Raw genomic sequence first — 18,503 nt, forward strand, 5'->3', positions numbered from 1 at the left:
GAACTACTGCCACAGCCTCACGTGCAACTCTCAGCAGTAGTTTGCAAAAACATCCTGTGCCAGCATTACTTTATACCAATGTCAGAGCTATGCTGGGGATTGTTTGCATTCCCAGTTACAGACAAAATGAGCCAGCAGATGCTACCAAAACACAAAAGTGCATCCCCTTGTATTTGTGGCCCAGATCATTCCCCAAAACATAGCACCAATGGTCTGATCTCACCCTGAGCCTTTTTCCTGCCTCTGGGCTCTCAGGACATACTGTAGGTGTTCAGTGTTTCTTGGCCACCAAAAGCTCTGGGTGGGGGTTGGAAAGTCAGATAGACTGGTCACCCTGCTGTGGTCCTTCCCTGCACGACCATGCAGTTACTCACACTTCAGCAGAGGATCCAGAGCAGCAATGCAGATTTTATTAAACAGCCTGAAATCTACAGTAGCAGATGGAATTACAAGACCTTTCAATAATTAAAAGTATACATGACTAAAGCAGATTACACAGAACTACACCCTGAATTCTTCCCAAGCCTTGATTCTAGCTGGTAGCACTGAGTATTTTTACTAAGGAAATGCCAGTCACTGGTGGCCTTGAAGGCACTTGTCTGAATTTATCTAATAGAAGAACTAATTTACTGCAGCTCTACTAAAAATCTCTCTGAACAGCAGCAGCTGAACAGCTCAGCAATCATTGGCCGTTACCATCACTGCCAGGCTCCTTTGCTACTGTCACTTGGAAATGAGAAACCTTCTTTACCATGCTTGCAGTTCAAATATTCAAACCCTAAATAGGTACATCATTGACTAAAAACCAGAATGCCAGGCCGAGCCAAAACAGGTTATATGAACATGCCTCCAATATCTCTGGTTCAGAAAGGCATTAAATAATGGATGGGAAAACAAAAACTGAACTTGAGCAGCTGGCTCAGGGAACTGCCTTTCCCTCCTTCAGTGCACAGCAGGGCAACCCTACCTAGCCCTCATCTGCTGCACACAGCTTGGACATTTTCTAAAGGCAGCAATACTCTATACTGGAATTCATACAGAGAAATGTCAACTCTAACACTGGGCTCTGTATAATAATAAGAAATGCTGTTCCAAAAGGCAAGGACACCTTTAATCAGGTAGAAGCCTAAACACAGTTTCCAAAGCCATTAAGAACCTATTTCTTCCCTTCTGACTTAAGAAGTCTATTAAGGGTCTATGTTGTTTTGGTTTAGCTGTAAGCCTGCAGGGGGTATAACTAGCAAACACTGAATGTTTTGCTTATTTCTCAAGACTAAGAGACTGCATTTCCAAATTATATACTTTTTCCAGAGGGTTTGGTTTGGTTTCTCAAGGTCAGTGCAATATCACAGAGCAGGTTGGTTTTTTTAAAAAAAAGGAAAAATAATTGAAAAAAAAAATAGCCCCTTACCTGTGGCAGAGTGAAGACTCTCCAAGCTCCAGTACCTGGACAGGACGCCTCTCATCCCACCACCCCCACACACCACCCCGCTGCTGTCTGAATCCGAACCCGGGGAGAGCCCGGAGCTGCCACTGCTGCTGCAGTTTTCCGCGCTGTGTGCCCCGCTGGACTCACTGGGGCACTGCTGGGTCCTCATGCAGGCGGGTGAGAGGGCGAGCCAGGGGCTCTGCTCGGCCGGGCGAGGAAAGGGGCACGGAGCTCCGCGGCTGCTCCCAGGGCAGCGGGACCTGGCAGCGCTGCCCGAGCACTGAGCTGGATTCCTACCCTCCTCTCCGCTTGCCTCGATGCATCCTGACATCATAGGGGTCCGCTAAGGAGGCTCCCTCTGTGGCAGCTCAACTGCTTTCAACCGCGGCTTCCAGCAGCTGATTTTTATTAAAGCCGATTTCAAGGCATGAAAAAAAAACAAAGGGTGAGACAGAGATCTCTCCTCCTAATTTAGCAGAACTGTCAGATTAAAAATAAATAAGTGGAAGTAGTAGAATTTCATGCATTTTAAAAATGCCCAAGTGAGAGAGACCTTGTGTTATCTGCTTCCCCTGAGAACTCCAAAAGGACTTAACATATAAACTAATCATGTTTAGAACTGGCTGTGGCTGCTGTTATTAAAAAACTATTTTTGTAAGTCATCAAAAAAAAAAAAAAGAATTCAAAATGAAATCAAAGCCAGAAAAACACAGATTGAGATTTGGGGAGGTTGCAGCTGGGAGCTTTGAAAAATCATTTAGCATCCACTCCCAGACTGTAGACCTGGGATGATCCCTATTTCCATATGTGATCTTTGTAAGAGACCTCAGTCCTATACTGAAACACCATCAATAACTACTTTTTAATTAGAAAGTTTTACATTCTCATTACCTAGCATGATTCAGTGTGTCCCTATAAGAAGGATTCTAAAAGGATACTAGTTTCCTAAGAATGCAGAAATACCTGTGCAGTTTAACAACAGCTTGGAGGTGCCACAGAGGTTTTATGATAAAGGACATTTCTGGGCTGCCACTCTGCTCAAACACCTGCCTTACAATGGCAGGTATGTCCAACTACCAAATTAATTTAAGAGTAGCCACGTGGTTTGTGCCACGTGCAGCAGAAAACAGTGTGAGACCAGAACTAGATTGCTTCAGCGTGAGATTACCCAGAGCAGGTGAGGGTTTGCCAGGTGAGACTCAGGAGGAGCTTGGCTCTGCCAGCAAAGCTGGGAGGGTGACAGCCACCCACAGTGGGCCACAAAGGAGCAGGTGGGGAAACCCCAAACTGCTCCTACTGCTTACAGAGTGAACATGTCTCTGTTTGGCACACAAACCCAAAAACTAGGAGCCTAATTTCACACAAGAACTGAAAATGCTTCTTTTCCTGAATAAGGAAATTCTTTCCAAAGTAAATAAAGCTACGTAATATGGCCAACACAGCCTGCTTTGACAGAGAGACCTCTTTGACTTTGCCTCACTATCTGTGCAGTATCAGAGTTATTTTATTTCAGTAAGACTTCTGGTTTACTGAATATTTCCTAAAAGAAAATATTTCACCCTCCATCACTGCAGAATATTACAAAGCACCCAACAGTGCTGAACCAACTTTTGAGTCCTTAAATATTTCAGCTATTCTTTAAAAGAAAGGTCTCTACAGCAACAGCAAAACCAACATTTCTACAGTGGCCTGTAACAAAATAATGCCTTCAATTATCTTCTGAATGTAACTACTTAGACCAAAATATCTTCTGTAATGCCTCCTAATACAGAAATAGAAATGTGTTCTTGATTTGACTGCAGTAGAACCACTCTTCTGCATTGATCTGGTTCTTCCAGGGCCTCCTAGAGCTGCCTGCATTGAAGTACAACTGGAGAGAAACACTTGATCACAATAATGAGGGGGAGGGAAGTTAAGCATTGACCACAAAGATGAATGCAGCAGTTCTGTGGACGTGCAGCACAGGGTGTGGAGAAGAGGAAGGGACAGGGCAGCTCTTCAGATGTGAAAGGCGCTAAGGAGAGGCCACAATTCAGTCCTGATTATCTCTTGCTCCTTGCAATCCCTGCTTGGTGCATGAGAAGTGAGGGAACTCCACAAACCCGTTTCTCTCGCTGACTGAACTACTGACCCTGACATTATTTACACGGGCTCTGTAGCCACTGCTCTTGCCTGGCAGACCTCTGCCCTGGACCTGCTTACACCACTCGATCCGTTCTCTGCTAATTCTCCCACTCCCTGCTCTGGATGCTCCCTGAAAATGCCAGAGACAGCAGTGCTGAAGGTGCTGCAGTGGTATGAATAGAGCATTTATGTACTGGAGAGGCATATTTTTTAACAGAATGGAAAGAGGAAAGATACTACAAAGGGAAGTTGTGGAAAGCAAATATTGTATCAGAGTTTAAGCCTGCAACTCATCGCAGAAGGGTTCCACCTGACTATAGGTTTTTATATCTTCTTGTTAAATCTACAGAGATTTTCTTCTGTGACACTAGAGAGGGAAGTCTAAAGTTGATGTAGCAGCAGCTGACTCCAACTACAGATTAAGGATCTCATTGCACAGCCTGGTCAAGGGAGTCAAGCTAGACTGAGCTTTGGACAGCCTGATTCTAAATATCTGTTGGATTTTTTAGCCTCTGTTGGGTACTCTGTAGTCTCACAGCTTTGAATGGTGATTGCCAGAATCATTTAGGATTTACTAGGATCTTCTTCCCTCTTTGCCCCATGAAAAGTTTTTATTGGTGTGCTAAATCTTTCACCTCAGTAACTAATATGACCAATCCCACTCAACTTGCTCAGACAAATTTTCAGGAACTCAGCCACCACTGGGCCCAGCTTCTCAAGCTGGATGAAAACCTTTGAGTGAGGACATGTTACCAGTGACCTCTCAGAGTGCAAATGTTTGTGGCTGTGCTTAAACAGAATCAAGATTGACACAGTGGGTCTAATCTTTCTGTGATTAAGACATGAAGTGAAAAACATGCAGTAGGCGACATGATTATTTTTTAGCCACTTCAATTCAATTACACTTGTATGGATTAATGAGGATGGAATGGACATTTCATGCTACAGCTACAATGATACACATCTGGGAACTTGCATACCACTTTCTTCTGTGTCCCTTCAAGAATTAAAATGACAAAACCGGAATAAATAGCTCAGCTTGTTATTTTGCTGAACTACAGGACTGCTAAATATTTATAAGACATAATGAAGTCCTGGTTTTGAGCTAATATTTTCCCTCTAGAACAGATTTCTCCAGTGGCTGTCAAACATCTTCACATTAGCTGTTGCCAAATGTGAGTTTAACAGCCCATCTATAGCTGGGAAAATAAGATGAAAGTTGGCCACATGATGTTGAGTAAACAAACAGTCCCTTTTGCCTCTGAGAAATACTTTCCGCTACACCAGGGAGGCCAGAGGATAACTCAGTATCACTAAATGGTCACTGTTTTCCAGACTATCCACAAAAGATTCAGCCTTTGAGAACTTGGCTGGCCTATTCTTGTTGCAAGATTTCCAAGGCCACCAGTATGTTCATCAGTGCACATCAGTCACGATGAGTTCATTCCTCTTTGGTTGGCACAACCAACACCAGCACTGTGGTGTAATTCCAGGGCATCTCTTGTAGACATCTGATAGCAGGAAACCAAAAGATCTTAGGCTGTTTAAGTCTGACAAGATTCATAGAAAGTTGCCTAAAGGATCTGGTCTGCATTTAAATAATGATTTTAAATAATACACATTTAAGATCTGTTCTAGCGCAGCTGCAAACCTGATCTTGTAATACACCAGTTACAAGTTTCTCCCTCTATGAGGGTATGACAAACCCTGAAGGTTTACAGTCCTATGTGTATCCCTATCCACAAAAAAAATGAAACAAAAGTTTCACAGATTCTCTGAGAGACAGCATTGGGAAAACCTCTGAGAAGATGTAACAAGCTGGCACAAGAATAGTAAAGTCTCTGGCTGAGGTAACAGCAAGAGCAGGAACATCCACAATTTTAGGCAAAGTCTGCAGGTTATAAATAAACAAATATCTGTCTCAGGAGAGAGATGGGGAAGAAGAGGATAGGTATGATAGCCTAAAAGACAAACATGCTGGTCCACTGCTTTAACCCAAAGCCTTGTTATCCTTCTACTGCTCACTCCAGTACATTTTAGGCCCTTCCCTCTCACACCTTTTCTGGTGCAATTCCTATGTCAAAGGTTTCTAAAGATCTTTAGAAGCTGCCAAAAAGCAGAAAAGCATTCCCATATCTACATTAGGAAGTAGCTTGTTTCCTACACTGGCAGTGAGGAACATACTGCAAGGTACAAATGAAGACATGGGAATAACTTGACAACTAGAAGAGGAGAACTGAAGGGAGACCTCATCACTGTCTACAACTTCATCATGAGGGGAAGAGGAGGCACTGAGCTCTTCTCCGTGGGGACCAGGGACAGCACCCGAGGGAATGTTCTGAAGTTGTGTCAGGGGAGGTTTAGGTTGGATCTCAGGCAAAGGTTCTTCCCCCAGAGGGTGGTTGGGCACTGCCCAGGCTCCCCAGGGCAGTGGGCACAGCCCCAAGGCTGACAGAGCTCAAGAAGCATTTGGACAATACTCTCAAGCACATGGTGTGACTCTTGGGGTGTCCTGTGCAGGGCCAAAAGTCAGACTAAATAATCCTTGTGGGTCCCTTCCAACACAGAATATTCTGTGATTCTCTGAATTAAAGGGGAAAGATACTTTATATTCATCAACACTACCTGCTGAAGTGTGTAGCAGTCAGGGAAGCCCTTCCAAAGTATTTAAACGTTCCCGATGTTTGAACAGGACAGTAAACTTTGCGAACTCTGGGGTGTAGGTGTGTGCACAGGGGGTGTCCCGGCTCAGCCCATCCCGGCGCACACGGCGGTGGCACGGCCCCGCATTTCACAGGGGCCAGAGCCACCTGCTGGTGCCACACGGCTTGTCAGGCCCGGGCACCGCAGGGGACAGGGAGAGAAATGCTCAGAGTGACTGCTCCCCACTGCTGGGACAGCCCGGTGTCAGCCCTGAGCCGGCCTCTTTTCTTCCAGCATGGTATAAAGGCAGAGAGAGCGATGGTGAGCAGAAGGTAACGAGCACAGCAGACTCAGCATTAAAATTAAACTCTTCTCCCAGCACTCCTGGTATGGTCTAGCTGGGAACAAACAGGCAGCCTCACCTAAGGCAGTAAGTCTGTGCCCAGCTAAGCTCTTGTCCCCAGGTACTGGGGAGGTGCATGACAGAAGTCTCCCAGCTGTGCATGGCACCTTTTGGGCTGGGGTCCTGACAGTCATCACATACCTGAAGAACTAGAGAGGCTTACAAAATACTCTGTTCCCCACAGTCTCTGCAGCAGTCCCTGCATGAGGTGACCAGGTGCAGACTTTAACAGTGAGAAATTTATCCATATTTTCAACAAGGAGGTATATAGTACCACTACATATTGCACAGCACTTTCATATCCAGTGTCTTTTATGACTAAGCATAAACTGGGATCATTAATATAAGCCGTTGCAGCCTTGGAGTTAAAAAACTTAAAATCAGATTAAATTAAGTCATCATTTAATTTTATATTTGTTTTACATGATCTACAGCTCTGTACAAAAGCAACAGGTATCACAACAAATCTGTGTAAGAATCAAAGATTCTGCATTCTGCTGCACTACTGCTGCCTCAGGGACACAGCCAATCCTGAAACTGATCCATCAGCTTCAGAGTATTACTCCAGTAATTCGCAGTTTTCTTCTCAGCCACATCCCACCACAGGAAGGACAGGTGCACACATTCATCATGCCCAAAATGCTTCAAATGAAGTCCACAAGCAGCAGCTAAAAGAGATGGCTGTGGCAGAGGAATCTCTGCTTCCTCTCTCCACCGTTTTACTCCCACATGAACGTGGTTTTGGTGTTAAAAAAAATGATTCTGCTCCATTTCATTTGTTTTGCTACATTTACCCAGAAATTCTTGAAGTCCAGGCTTAGGCCGTGGTATGAAGTTCACTTGTACCTAGCTCAGGAATATTGTGTGAATCATAGATGATTCAGTTGCATGCCCCATTTCTAGACAGCATATAAACACCTACAGCACTGCCAGCTGGTCAGTCTACATACATTTACACCCCCTATTCACCTTTAGAAATTCATACATATTTTTTAACTCCCTCAGGTCCCAGTTGGGAACTACCATGAAATTTGTCTCAGCTGTGACTCTGAATTTACTTCTATGACAGCAGTGCTCAGGGATTTCAGCTGATGTCAGAGATGCACCGACAACTTGACAATGATGGGTTTCCATCTGGGATTTCCAAGAAGTAAAGCTGCAGCTTTTTTAATTCAGCCAGGGAGCTGGTCATAAGCATTGGGGCAACACCAGATGCTTGTGACAGCAAGTGATCAAAGCCTTCAGCACTGAGAGAGCAGAGGCAGGGCTCTTGACACTATGATAATAAGTAGTTTGTTTTCCTATTTCCAGATGAAGCCTCATGACTCTGTGCAAGAGTTGTACACAGTGTCAGAAAGCAAACCAGTTTTGCTTGACAGAATATTATGACCATTCAACTCAATGTCATTGTCCCTTGATTAGGTAACTCCAACAGTGTTAAATCAATGGTACAGAGACCTTCTGAGGCAGAAATAGCAGCTTGGCACCCACTGTGGCTGGCTTTTCCTGGCTAGATTATGAACCGCCAAACAACTCCTCTGCATTCTGTTTTTTTTATTCTACCCCAAAGTGCTGTGATAGAGATATCTGCAGTGTTTGGGCAGGCACTGTCAGATGGAGAATTTAAAAACCTGGCAAGGATACATCTCCCTGTTTAATAATCCATGCAATTTACATTTTAATTCTGAAAAAGCGTCAGTCATTGGAAATGAAGCAGACACGAAACTTCGTGAAAATACGGCATACTTGTTCTTTAAGGGGATTTAAAGTACAGAAAACTTGTATCTCTAGAGGCTCATTTAGTCGCTTTGGTGCCTAATTAGCAACTTGAGAGGAGCCTCACCGTACCCACCGTAGTGCTCTCCAGCAAACAAAGGCAGAGAGCCTGTTTCATCTGCAGAAACCTAATTCAGGAGTGTGATATACATGGCATCATCCCAGGTGAGACTGAGTTCTCCTCAGACAACACAGTGCTGCTGCATCAAGCACACCAGCATTGCCATGAGAGATCTCCACTCAAAAACTGACCACTGCCTTTAAACACCACTCTGGTTATTCACTCAGGGAGAAAACAATCCAGAATATGAAAAGCACATGAAAGGTTCGACTCTAAAGCAGGTTTCTGCCCAGGCATCATAAATAGGTTAGACTGCACACAAAGCTTCCATATGCAATAAACCAAAGCTTAATGCTCTCATAACTCATGCCCAGCTAAGACTGGGGTACACACCAGGAGCGGAGATGCGCCGTTTCCAGCCCACGCAGTCCAGGCCTGTCGGAGTGCTCTGTGAAAATGGGTGCAGTTTCAGTGGCAGGATGTCAAAGGCAACAGCAGATGTGATGGATGGACTTATTTCAGCCTGCAACAGGAGAGGAAAAACAAAGGCAACAAACATTAAACTAGTCCTGTAGGACAAAATATAGCACCTCTTTCCACCTCTGGTACCTGCTCACGTAAGTAAGCAGAACATTAGTAGACGCACATGGATAATTACAGCTAGAGAGGTTAAAAACAGTGAGAAGGCAGGAAAATTGCAAGTAATAAGAACAGGAGAAGTGGATAATCAGATGCTGGATTCATACTTCACATACAACCACACACACCTACATTCACAGAATGTTTCGCTCCTTCCTAAGTGTTTCTAGTGGGATGGAAAAGCACATCAACTCAAGTCATCCCCTCAGCTACAGAACTGTTCCTACAGCTTTATAACAAATAGTTCCTGTTCTGGTATTTTAATATGCAAATAAAGCTTTTCCCTTCAGAGATTTATTGGTACCAGTCCCCAGCCATATAGAATGTGGATAACAACATTCTTCTCTTCAGTTAAAGGTACAAATAAGAACTCTTGCTTTCTCCTCTGCCTGGCTGATTGATTTTACAAAACTTACAGAACTTTATAAAACTTTGAAAACTCTTTTGAAAACATTGCCAGATCTGAATGAACTTTAGCTGGTTTAAAGGGGAAAATGTATAGATACATACATATAGCTCATGACCTCTGATACAGAATGTAGCAATTCATGCATAATGCAGGGACACTTTTATCCCTTTTTCCTTCTCTCTCTTCTCCCCCATACCTCCTGTGGCTGGCACACAGAGAAAACACCAGTGACTGCAGGTGACTGGGAGATCAGCTGGTCAGTAAGCACTGGTTCCAATAGAGTTTTCATCTCTATTGCCTATGCCCCTTCCTTTTCCTGCTGTGACATTAAGTTACCACATATCCATCCTTCACTGGAGACAAAATTTGGTATCTTGGTTTACTGAGGTCCAGTAGTTTATCTAGGATCTTTCCTTCTCCCTACCAACCCACATGATGCCCCATCAGCATAAAGTCTGCTGACTAGCCTTGATGTTGAAGCCTCCTCTTTAGAAAATGGTCATTAGTCAAAATCTCCTTCCAAAACTAAGCAGAACACAGTGCCCAAGCAGCTGAGAGTGCTGCTGCTCTGTGCCTGGTTTGCTTTTCTTCCCTGGACTTACTTTCCTAAAACAAAGAGAACACGGCCATTTCCTAAAACAAAGAACACAGTCAATACTTTGGCTCAGATCACCATCTCCTGAGGGATAACGTGAACCCTGTTCAAATTAACCTGAGCAGTGCCTGTTTTTCTAGAAAAGTCACAGCAAAGCCCCGGTGGGAGCACATGCTCTTCCAGTGACAATGAAATCAAGCGAGACAACTTACTGGGCCACAGCTCTGAAAATGTCAAGGGTAAAGTCGAGGTTATTTACATGAAAGGTGATAGAAAGCATTATTGTTCTGTGTAAGACTAGAAAGCAGAATCCTGTCCTAGGGCTGTTACAATAAAAATTGCAGGCTTCTTATTAATCCCTGGGACATCAGAGCAAACTTCAGGTACATGCATTTTTGGATTCGTACAGCGTGGGAGACAGGCCTGTGCAACACAAAGTTGGGAGAAGAAGCATTTTCAGGGGCATTAGTAATATGTGGGCAGTGTTTTCCACAACCTACAAGGGAGGGGAGGGGAAATGAGGGACCAGAATATAGTACAGATCCTTTTTTTTAGAGGTTCCAGGGGATTATTTCTATGCTCTTATGCACAGCAGTTCAGTCCCTGGCAGAGGCATTTACCCTTGTTGTATGTCTGTGCTTTGTCAGGTGCACAAGAGAGGGAGATTTTTCTCATTAAATCCCCTCTCCAAAGCATGTTCATTACCCTCTTGAAGTGTGTCTGAGGTGCCCACAGTGCTCATAACTGTGGTAGCACCCAGCAAAACTTCATTTTCTCTTATTTTGGATATGGTAAAATCAGATTTCCAGAAGTCATATTCAGGGCAATAAGCTAAAGATCTGCTTTTCACTGCTTCTCATTTCTCTTTCAAAATAAAAGAGAGCTTTTTCTGCACAATTCCCCCTCTGGGTATAGCCCCCTGATGGGCCTTTTAGGAATCTCTCTAATTTGGCAGCACACAAACTGTGCTTGAACAAATGCACATAGAAGCCACGTCTGTGCTCCTATTGCTGTGCACTCGAGAGGCATCAAGCTTAACAGCCAGGGTTTAAGTTTTTGTTGAAACAGGAAAGCACAGGATGGGAACAGACAGACAGTTCAGAGACATCACTACAAATTTTTTGCAAAAATAATTCCCAAAACAGAGCCCATTGCCATTACAGCGTTACATATGTCAGTGGTTTTGGGCATAGTCTCTGCTCCAGTTAGGGAACTTATACTGCATTAGAAACAAGTAAGAGGAGCCCAGGCTACAGCATGAAACCAGCACCATGTAAAGGGCAAAGCCTATGGCCAAGCAGAAGAATGTAGATTCATTCACAGCTATATGAGTTTCTCTTCTTCCCCTTGGGGGGGAGGGTGTTACGTTAAGACTTTAAGGTCCAAGATCAGAACCTGCTCAGCTTGTTACTGGTAGCATCTCATTATAAGGGACAGCTGGGTCAAGTTTTGAGTTTGATTGGGAATTTACACAGGCTGTTCCCATTTAAAGCAGCAGAGCAGCTTACTGGACCTAAGCAAAACAAAGACCATTATATAGAATTGTTTAGGACTGGTATTTTAAGTGGTTATTTTTTTAGTTTGGAGGTAGTTTCTTGATTGTTTGTCCATCTCCCTCTGAATCCCAACTGACAGCCCTCAGATTAGCCTTATATTTCCACTATACTAATCCGTGTACATTGACCTGAATCATAGAGTAGTACCAGAAATCAGCACTTGAAAAAACCAAGAATTCCTCCCTGCTTTGCTCTATTAAGTTGTTTCCCCCATGCAACATTACATCACCTTGTGTGCTGACCTCATCTTGACTTAACACAATGTGACTTGTCACAACAGAAGCCACTCATCCCAAGGCAGCCGTGTGTCAGAAAACATCAGACTTGAAATTTCAGATCTCCAAAGGCCCATACAGTCGCCTTGTCACAGTCACAAAACCACAACAATGAACATCTTACAAAGCTGCTTTTGTGATAATTTGTTTCTTCTTATTAAAGGGGATTTAGCATCCTTCTAAAACTGCCCTCAAACACTGCAGCTTGTGACAGCACTCCCATGACACTTGAGAGCATGAATAAGCCTGCACTATTACAAGACTAGAGCATTGCAATGGCAGAAAACAACAACTGAGAAAAGAAATTGGGTGATTACTATTATAAATTAAAAGTACCGGCCAAGAAATGCAGTTATATGGTCATACAGGAAATAGCCCTTGAATCCCAACAGTTCTCTTAATAAACCAGCATTATGCTTTCTTGGCCTGCCCACAAAGATTAAAGTGTCAACAACCTACATAACACAGACTGACAGAAACATAAACCCCAAATCTACCTACATGCTACTAAATATCTTCTGCTTATCTCTATTATCCGGAGAAGAACAAACCAGGAAAGGCAGATGATTGATAATGGGGGTGTCTCCACGGGCACAGGGGCAGCTGCAAATCATTGTGCAGCTGATGCCGATTTAAAGGTAAGTTTGCACCAGAAAATAGGGGTGGAAATGCTTAAAGGGGAAGCTGTTTTCTGGCAGCATCCAAATGTGCATTCAGTGAGCAGAGCAGACAGCATTCAAACTGTGTAATCTGATGGCTCCAGGGGAAGCTATTGAGGGACAACTGGTCACTCCTCTCTGAAGCACTAATGGTCTCAGTGCTGGCCAACATGCCCTGCAGCACAGGCTACATTTCCATCGCTATCTGCTTGTCAAGGAATTGTGAAGAATATTTTTAGCATGTTTTACTGATTTCTGTTTATCACTGAGCCTGTGTAAGCCAGGGATTCATTTTCACTACCTTGTATCATCCTGTACAACACTAAGCACTCAGAACTTTGAACAAAATGCAAAAGTAATCCAACTAAATTTTTTTTCACCTTAACATCCACATGCCTCAGGAGCCTTACTCACTATCTCCGACACATTGGTACTATGGAGCTGAGCCAGGGAAGCATCCTCACCGAACTGAGAGCAGGAAACCTCACAGAATCATACCCAGCACCCATCCAAGCAGCAACTGGCAACACTTTGTTCTGAAGAGCCCCACACATACAAAATAGCACAGATTTTTAGTCCTTGTCCCTGGGGAGGGAAGAACAGCTGGCAGTTTTTCAGAAACCCTGTTTCTGGAATTGGCCTGGCTTCCTGTCCCAGGTGTCCATCTGCTTCAATGGGAGACTCCCCCAGGCTGGCATGAGGCAGCAGGTTTTCCCTGGGAAAGCTAAGCTATGTCAGGGGAATGTTTCCCCCTCACCATTCACAGAACTGTTGGTGCCCATAAGTTCAAACACATTCTGAAGTGGTGACAGGACAACTGGGGCCTCAGCTGCCCTCTAAGATTGTCATTTTAATGCAAGAGCAAGAAGAAACAGGCAACCAGGACAACAGAGAGAAAGGGAAACAAATACAGACAACAGACAAAACCAGAAAACCCCGAGGAAAGCTTTTATTTGAATATCTGCTACTTGATTTCAAGCTTGATCAGAAATTTTTTCCATCTTATCATGAGATACTGCAAGGAGCATCCCTTAATCTCATGTCCTTTCTCCCCAGAAGTTCTTTATTATATATGAAGGCTACTTTTGGCTCTTGGATGCAGATTCATGGCTCTCCCTGAAGGGAACAGACCTTAGCTCTGGACCCAAGAGTAACAGATGCCATCAGTGTGAGTCACAACAGCCACAAAGTTTGTCACAAGCAATCATAAAGCTGATCTAGAAGTCTCCCCCAGTGGAGAGGAGAATATTAATGACTAAAACTCCAATGGCAATGTTCTCTCGAGCATTTCACAGCAGGAATTTGCCTCAGTAAGAATTGTGGAGTTGGCCTCGGATACAAGGGAAATCTTATTTAGAAGTCCCTTATTAAAGTTATACAGCAATGCCACAGGGCACAGAATGAGATTTCATCTGCTTAATTTATATTGATTTAAGGAAACTCTGATTTGCTCCCTGCCCTCCCTATGTCTCAGCTCACAGAGCAACCTGATGCTCTTGCATCCTATTTCCAGCATAGCACAGGGCAAGAACTGTTTGCTTGCAGTGACTAAAAAACCCACCACCATCAGATACCATCACTTATGGACCAGGTTAGTGTTCCATCAGTCCCTGCAGAGTACCAGGCCCACAGAAAAGCTGACAGAAGTGGCACCAGATAAAGTTCAAGGTCAGGAACATGATGACAGCAGAGAGAAGCAGCTGGAGCAGAGAGGAAGACAGTGCCAGAGGACGAGGACGACGGTGTACGGCTCCTTACTTTTAACGGGTCCCCTGGGAGATGCTGCGACTGAGCCCCTCTCTCTGGCTGTGTCTCCTTCTCTAGTTTCCTTTTTTGGTTCCTCTCCATCCAAACATCATCGAAGCTGAAGCACTTATAGAGGGGTTTAGGTCTCTTCCTCCTCCTCTCTGGAATCTCCTTAGCTTTTCCATCTGGAGCAAGGCAGGAAAGCCTCCAGGCTTTGCTCTCCAGGGTGGAGCCAGGGCGAGGGGATGGTGGGACCCAGGGGGGCCTCCTTTTGCGATGGGGAACCCATTTCTTATTTGGCCTCTTTTCAGGTGCAGTTTGGCATTGCTGTCTAGACTCCTGTTTTACAAACAGCAGGTGAAAACACAGGGTTTGCTGGACGGAAATGTTGTTTGCTTCAAGTCAGTTTGAACAGAAGATGGCAAAGCACAGTTATCCAGCTCCAGAACTACTCAGAAGAAAACACTTAGGAGGACTCCACCCTGGAGCAGCAGCTCTGTGATCCTTTGAGAGTGCAATATGTACTCCCTTTGCACAGGACAGGGCCCTTTTCACCTTCATTCTAGATGGCATATTACAATAACATTACTACTAGGATTTAGGTCACTCTGTCTGTATAATATTATTTACAAAGACAGATAGTATCTCTGAAAATAGGAAAATGACCTCCTGTCTGTCTCTGCTTTTCTGACTGTACTTCAGTTATATAATGTGAAAAGGCTTCCTAGATGCCTGCAGGTCTGATATACCAAGCCCTGTGTTTCCTGATGTGCTCTTTACGCTATCCATTTTATTTGCTTGATGCTGGGCCAAGAGTAAGGAATTGAACAGCTTTGCCTTTCACTCTCATTGAGTGGTTGCACAAAATTACAGCTTTTACACTAGAACAGCTGGAAAGCAAGTATGCCCTGAGGCAACCAACGACTATTCCAGGTAGCATCAGTGTTAGAATCGATAATATTTAAGGTGGGAGACACTGACACTGGGGAATGAATGATCAGGAGTCTCTTTTCATGACAAATAAAATGCTCTATCTTGATAGTTGTATCTGTCCAGTTTCCCACAGTTCCTTTGAAGAACCCCAATAAAACCAAACTCCAGGCACTTCCTATCTATTCTCAACTAACCAACAATTCCAGGTCAGTTCTTCTTGCCCCTGGTAAGAGATGCCACAGTCTAGAAACAGTAGATGCTGTGAAAAAGGAAAGTGTTTCCTGCTGATGTTCTGTGCCTAATGCCATCATACTGGAGAGGAGTGAGGAGAACGTGCAAATTCCAAACATGGGACATTTTAGGACAGTTTGCGCTTGCCTGCTGAATAACACAATTATGTAAGTAAAATCATGCCACAAACAGATTAATTAAACATGTAACGAAGTTCCTGACAGATGGGCAAACTGGTAATGGTTCTGTCTTGCTGTTTTCTGCATAAAATCTTTGTCCTGGAGGTAACCTGGAGAATGTTGAGAATGTTAACCACTAGCAGGTACTCAGAGAGGGGCTGCTCTGTGCCCCACCAGGCGAAGAAGAGTTACTTACCAAGGTGGCATCCAGAGGTGTCCAGGACAAGCTGATCCAGTGCAGTTTGGCACAGCACTGTAACACAGATAAACCCACACTACTGGAAAAAACACCTGGCTGGGGGCTTGGGGAATATGTACAAATCCCCTACTGGAGGGCACATTGGGAAGTGAACTCAAGAACTTCACAATTATGCATTTGTTTTGAAATAAGGTCTTTTCTATGTAGAACAGAAAAGAAATTTTCTCCAAATCCACTGATAAACTTAATTTTATGACCTCTTTACTAAGCAACATACATTGGGAAGGCCATGCTTAGTGCATAGAGGATAATTGTGCTGGGAAGACTTAATACTGTAACTATACTTTGCCCAATGTCTCTGTTGTATTTTCAGGGGTTTCTGAAAAAAACAACTTCAGTTACAAAATCCAGGGTGCAGTTCTACTTCATTTCATGAAAATGGAAATAAATAAAGCCCTATCTGCTTTACTATAATAGATGTTATGTTTTAAAAGCTGGGACATTTACATTCATTTCCAGGCTCCAGTTACATTTGCCCAATTTCAGATATCATATTTTGCAGTCTCCAGAAGAATCAGGAAAATTAAACTGTTTTCATGTGGCTTAGATACCATTTAAATTTTTTATGGTTTTCTTTGAATAATTTAATCTAGCAATCAATTTAAGTAATTATTTATTTGCTTCTAATGGTTACATTATAGGATGTGGGCTTGCCTATTCAAGGCTTTACACATGCCACATCTTTCCACTCTTTTCTAGATGTTCTTTTGAGCTATTATTTACAGGTCAGTGATTTTATTCACCCTCTGAGAGGCTTCATCTGTTGACAGCATGTATAGTCCAAGTCTCTTGCTTTTTCCTAGGCTGGTGTAACACTGCAGTGTCTTGTCTGGAATGTTGTGTCCTCTATTAGGTTTGTAGGTTAAGTTGATGCCCACGAAAACAAAAGATTTTCAAGTAAAGCTGAGCACAGAGGGGAATAAAGTAAATTCTCTTCCCCATTTTCCACCAGCAATTCTGGTACTACAGCCCTCACTTCTCCAACTGCCACCCATACACTTCTTTGGATCAGCTAAAAACCCCAAGCCAGTCAACCAAAACACTTTCACTGGGAATATGTGCAGAGAGGTTGAGGCAATTTAAGCTCATAAGAGGGCACTGGAGGCAATATAAGGGCAGTCACCAACAACTTTATATTTATATGGATGAGGGATCAAACTCCGCTCAGTAATGCTAGACAATGACACAAGGCAGTGGCCAGAAACTGTAGCTTGGAAAGTTCTGGTTGGGCACGAGGAACAAAAAATTCTCCAGGAACATGTTTCCCAGAAAGGTATTGAAATCATCAGCAGTGGAGGTTTTCAAGACTTGATTAGGCAAAGCCATGGTTTGGTCTATCTGGTGGTGCCATTAGTCGTGTATGCTCCTACCAACCATTTGTCTGTTTGTGTCTACACAAAAAACAGGGAGCTTCTACAAAAAAAGTAGGGAGAAAGGGTAGGCTAAGATCATTTTGGAGGGTATCAAAACTTTTGTGTACACTGGGATGTGAGAGACAAAAGGCAACAGCAGCAAAAGCTGTGTGAGGGCTCATTTGAGTAGAACACAAGCAGCCCTCAGCAGTTCTAGATTAGTGAACACTCTGGAAATTGTCTGCTCAGGGTATGCAGAAGCTCATACCGTCTCTCAAGCACCACTTGTGACAATCTGCTCAACAAAATTATTCTCCCATTTCTTAATGACAAAACTCATCAGCAACGAAACTGAAAAAGTAGTAAAAGTAGCATGATCAAGGCATGTCCTGGGATCTCAATGACAGCTCAGTTTCAGTCACTCTGGGGGTTGTGCTTAGCCACTGAAAGAGATTCCTAAGCTCCCAGCCACTTTACAACATGGGAAATCCTCTCTGAGATTAAAAAGCTACCGACAGAGGAAGTGTCTGCTTTTGAAGGCTCCAGCCACTCAAGAGATCCCTACTGAAGATACAATCTGTTCTGTGAGATCCAGCCTATGCCAAGGATTTCATGTGTTACCTGGATTAGAACACAATACAGTGTGAAAAGGAGACCCTGACTCCATGAGGGTTTTTTTCCGTTTGCTGTGGAAAAGGCAGAAAAGGAATTCTAGCAGCAACCAAAGGGTAGTTAGGGTGACTGCAAAAGACTTATGGTACTTTGAAAGACAGTTACTCATTGTCTAAAGAAAGAAAATTATTTTATTTCTTAAAAACTGACTGCTAGCAATGGGAATTGATTTCTATGTGACTGCTAGCAATGGGAATTTATTTCTATGTGACTGCTAGCAATGGGAATTTATTTCTATGTTACCTTTCATGTTGAGAAACTTATTCACTATATACTAGTTACAAGGCTCAATGCTGCCTTAAGAGGTTATCCCCTCTAACCCAGCAAAAAAAAAAAAAAGGAGTTGAACACAGTGTGGTGTCTGTATATTCTGTCTGTGTTATGCATTAGAGCTGCTGTGATTACTCCATTTTAGATTTTTGTGGCAAATCCTCCCCTAAAGAGTGCATCAATTCATATAGTCTTGGACAGAAACAGAAAGGATAAGTAGTGCTACCTGTCTCAGACCAAGAGGAATATTAATGTGCCCATCTAACCAATGTGTTCATTGAGCCATTAAGGA

The 18,503-nt window shown here is 43.4% G+C and overlaps 1 protein-coding gene across 2 annotated transcripts in view; it reads right to left on the bottom strand.

Moving 5' to 3' along the window:
* Positions 1-18,503, bottom strand: part of ARHGEF4 (Rho guanine nucleotide exchange factor 4) — a 220,795-nt gene that overhangs the window by 103,854 nt on the left and 98,438 nt on the right. Inside the window, exons 5-7 of one of the 2 annotated variants that reach the window (XM_051781535.1) lie at positions 15,855-15,911; positions 14,328-14,654; positions 8,830-8,959 (exon numbers count right to left, since the gene is read on the bottom strand). In XM_051781535.1, coding sequence (XP_051637495.1) covers positions 8,830-8,959; positions 14,328-14,654; positions 15,855-15,911 — 514 coding nt within the window. Of the gene's footprint in view, positions 1-1,411; positions 1,747-8,829; positions 8,960-14,327; positions 14,655-15,854; positions 15,912-18,503 lie in introns of those variants that run through there. The other variant, XM_051781536.1, reaches the window with a different exon arrangement.

This window comes from Manacus candei, unplaced genomic scaffold (genome assembly GCF_025592945.1).
Source record: "Manacus candei isolate 608988 ecotype Guabito, Panama unplaced genomic scaffold, ASM2559294v1 h1tg000015l, whole genome shotgun sequence".
Classification (NCBI taxonomy): domain Eukaryota; kingdom Metazoa; phylum Chordata; class Aves; order Passeriformes; family Pipridae; genus Manacus; species Manacus candei.